Source organism: Penaeus monodon, chromosome 15 (assembly GCF_015228065.2).
Source record: "Penaeus monodon isolate SGIC_2016 chromosome 15, NSTDA_Pmon_1, whole genome shotgun sequence".
In the NCBI taxonomy this organism is placed as follows: Eukaryota; Metazoa; Arthropoda; class Malacostraca; order Decapoda; family Penaeidae; genus Penaeus; species Penaeus monodon.
Window position 1 is genome coordinate 27,898,436 of NC_051400.1, and position 4,016 is coordinate 27,902,451.

Here is a 4,016-nt window from a genome sequence, read left to right on the forward strand (position 1 = left end):
CCAACTTATTTACTGTAATCAACTTGTTTAACAATTCAAAAAAACACACATGTCTACATAGCTACTTAATCATTTCAATATAAGAAAATGGTTATGTACAGTTTGAGAAGTAACTCTACAATGGTAAAAAAAATGTCACTTACTTGTGAGATGACCAATCTTTTTTCTGGCACTGTTTGGAGCAATAGGACACAAGCTGGCACTGGGCACACCGTTTGAGGGAGCACTTCTGTGAGGGCATTTCTAAACAAGCATGGCAGATTCCAGGGTGGTAATGACGCACTGCCGGCAGCCACTGTTCTTCTTTCCCTTGTGATGTTTTGGCCTCCATGGCTGACTGACAAGTTTACTGTTGGTCTTAAAAATGCTGTAATGAAAGTAGAAAAATTAAATTGGTAGTCACTGTTTGTTCTGTCTTTTGGTTTGGTGTGACAATTTTCTTCAGTAGGATTATGCAATACCAAATTGCTTTAGATGCATAAAAATATATGAAGAGAATTTATTTACTTTTGTGTGTGCACCCAGTATCTTACATCTAATAGCAGTAAGAAAATAAGAAAATTCTGCTTCCTAAAACATTTTTTTCTGAAAATCATATATAATGCCTGGAGGTCTGCTATCAGTCCACATTAGATTACTTAGTGTTCATTGGTGAAAATCAGTGTTTAATTGTTTACATGCAACCATGGTTAAATTAAAGAAATAATTCATATCCTTGATATAAAAAAAAGTCTTAAAGCCAAACCAAACCATGAAAGTACCTATAAAAAAAACATCTCATGAAATGAATTCTTATACTTAGAAATACCTTCTCTTGTTTATTTACCTTTTCTAAGTTTCATGAAAATATCACTTTTAATAATATATATTCTTATTCATCATGGCACATCCCCTTTTGGTGAAATCTTAGCTGCCAATAATACTGGATGGTTATTTCCATTCATTCTGAAGCTCATTTTAGGATTACAGATTTTCACTACAGTATGTATATTTCACCATGTCAGCATCACCAGTCTTTCATCTTTGTTCAGATTGGCAAAGAAAATGTCATTTGTAAAGAAAACTTTATTTATAACGCAATATAAAAGTACTAAATACTGTGTCACATCATACAGAAAAAAAATTTAACCAATAAAATATTGTAAGTCTGAACTCTAGTATTTTAATACATATGTCAATATAAATATCAATATCCTGTACAAGAAAATTTCTACATCACATTCTTCTATGCACTGTAAGACTTTAGTTTATTCACTGTGTATGTTTGTATACACATTATAACCTATGGATTTCAACTATCAGATTACGCAGTTCTTTGGGTATAGATCTAAATGTCTAATCTAGCCAAAAGCCAGAAACTCACAGCCTATTTATAGGATATAAAGAAGTATCCTTATTATTACTCAAATTAGACAAAGTCTACGAAACTCTCAAAATGAGAATAGTTTATTCTGAATTAATCTCAAAGAATTAAACAAGAGACTAGATCATACATATCCTAAAGATTTACATATATACAAAATAGTCTACAAGCATCTGAGATAAAGTACAACACCTTCAATATTATTGCAAAAACATGTTATCCATAAATCAACAGTCTCAACATCTGCTCTTAACCTCTTTAAAAAATTCTCCTCGAAGACTTCATTGTAAACTGCATTGATATCACCTTTTATTTGCATTACTACTTCATAAAACATAATGGTACATCTTACATCCAAGATATTCCATGGTGGTTTCCACTCAGCAAAAAGTTTTGTGGATTCATGAGTTCTCTCTAAACTGCATTTTGCATCCTTAACCACAGAAGGATAAAACTCCATCTGTGTATTGGTTATTTTACTATTCTGCAAATACCTTTCAGCTTTCTGTAAACCATTAACAATAGCTTCTGAGAATGGTATACTTTGGAAGTCAGTTTTGTCCCCTTCAATATGAACAACTGTGTCTTGATATATCCTAAAAAGCCAAGTAGGATTGTCACAACATTCAATGTTGATTATTTCTTTACCTCCAAGAGCCTGAATCATTTTCTCCTGTTCATCCTCTGGCAAATGGCTTATTCCACCATAATGTGCAGGGTTATCAGAGTGATAGATGGAATTTAGCAAATCCTTGTTTGACCAAGGGATGTACGTAATACCAACACCTTTTAGTTCACACATTGTTTTAAACACTGTTGCAGCACTCGGACTGATACCTAAAGGGAATATCTCTATCAAAACAGCACCAGGAGGTAGGAACATGGAGAGAATCAGTCCTGCACCATGCACTCCAACTGCCACATGTGTCCTAGTCAACTCCTCTATTATTCTGTGAAAGCCGTGTTCTTCTAGAGAGAGTATTTTAACATCTACCTCTTGACCGTCACTTATTCTATCAAGCTGGGTTTTCAAAACAGTGGACACTTCCTTTTCATTTATTATCTTACGATTTGACTTTCGAGAGAACAACACTCCCTGTAGAACTTCTGTTGTCTTTGGCTGAATATCCATGCCTTCTAGGACAAAATCTGTGAATTTTCTCATCAAGTGGCCTGAAAAACTAGTACTAGTGGTAGGGCCTTGGGGCTTGCCATAGCCATACTGATACCAGACACTTATCTTGTTTAATCCAAAATAAATGTGCTCAAATTGAGTCCAAACATCCTTCTCATTATGACTAAGATCAGATATTAATGATACTCTTTCTGATAACACTTTGTAAAAATTCCAGTGTTTGCCATGGTCATTTTTATCCACAAATATAACATTTAATCTGGATTGACATGACTTCTTGCCAGCACATATTTCATAGCTTGTAAAATAAAAGGGTAATAAATCATCATGGAAAACATGCAGGAGATTATCAGGCTTAAATCGAGCCATTATAAAGCTCTGGCCAGTAACGACTTCACTTCTATATGAGGTAATAAAAGTTGGCCATGGTATGACAGATATTGACAATTTGAATGCTGAATGGTTCTCCACCGATGAGAGATATAATGTCTCCTGAAGAGCTTTTAAATTTTTTATTCCATAGATAATGGAGTGATCACAAGACACAAAAACAAATTCCTCCTGTAGGTGGTTGTAATACAAATTGCTAAAGTGACACCGAAGGCCAGATTCAAAGGAGGAATAGCACCATACTGAAGAGCATCCATTCTGCAAATCTGATGATAAGTCACTGCTGCCTCTTTCTGTTTCTTGAGCATTTTTCATGTTCTCTTTGTTAGATGTATATTGCTCACCACAGTCTAAGCTACATGCACTACTATCATCTTGAAATTTAAGAGTATCAGTGATCCCAACATATCTCTTTTCATTTACTACAGTTTCTTTGCACTTTTTCCGTACATTTTCATTTATATTTTTTTTCTGAACAGTGTCACCATCCACAGCCATATCATGAGTACTAGCTGATGTGTGGACTTGGTCACCACCCGCCATCATAGTTGTTAGCCACATTACTGTGCACATTACTAGTAGTCTCCACAGTACATAGTTGCCTTTGGCTAGCATGATGGTATCCCTGTAACATAAAATCTAATATTTTGTAACCAGATAGATCAAGCAGACATCAGATTTTGAAACTAGGTTTGATATTCTTCAGCTTACTTCACTATTACTCAATGTTCCTTATTACAAACTTAAACCTATCCAGCATTTTTTATAATGTCTGAACCATCCACCCTCTAGAGTGAGAACCAAAACAAAAATTGCTGAAATTCCTATTAATATAAAATTAAGCAATTATAGACAGACCTGCCAAATACTGCTTACACTTTTGAAAATTTCAAATATATCCCAGACACTGGCTTGGCAAAGATTCTGTACAACATAAATTAAATAACTTTCTCCTTCTCATTAATATAATACAATGATCATACTTCGTATGCAACTTTCAGTTCCATAGTCCCTGCATGTGTATTTCTCCACTCCTACTGTATTTAATGCTCTAGAACTATTTCTTTTGTATAATGTTAGTCTTTTGATGGTTAACAAAATGTCAAATATCAGAGATTATTAATATTT

The 4,016-nt window shown here is 34.1% G+C and overlaps 1 protein-coding gene across 2 annotated transcripts in view; it reads right to left on the bottom strand.

Moving 5' to 3' along the window:
• The window catches only part of LOC119581894 (protein O-linked-mannose beta-1,4-N-acetylglucosaminyltransferase 2-like), an 8,417-nt gene that overhangs the window by 2,424 nt on the left and 1,977 nt on the right, over positions 1-4,016 (bottom strand). Inside the window, exon 3 of one of the 2 annotated variants that reach the window (XM_037930056.1) lies at positions 144-367. In XM_037930056.1, coding sequence (XP_037785984.1) covers positions 144-331 — 188 coding nt within the window. In that variant the 5' untranslated portion in view covers positions 332-367. Of the gene's footprint in view, positions 1-143; positions 368-1,054; positions 3,514-4,016 lie in introns of those variants that run through there. The other variant, XM_037930055.1, reaches the window with a different exon arrangement.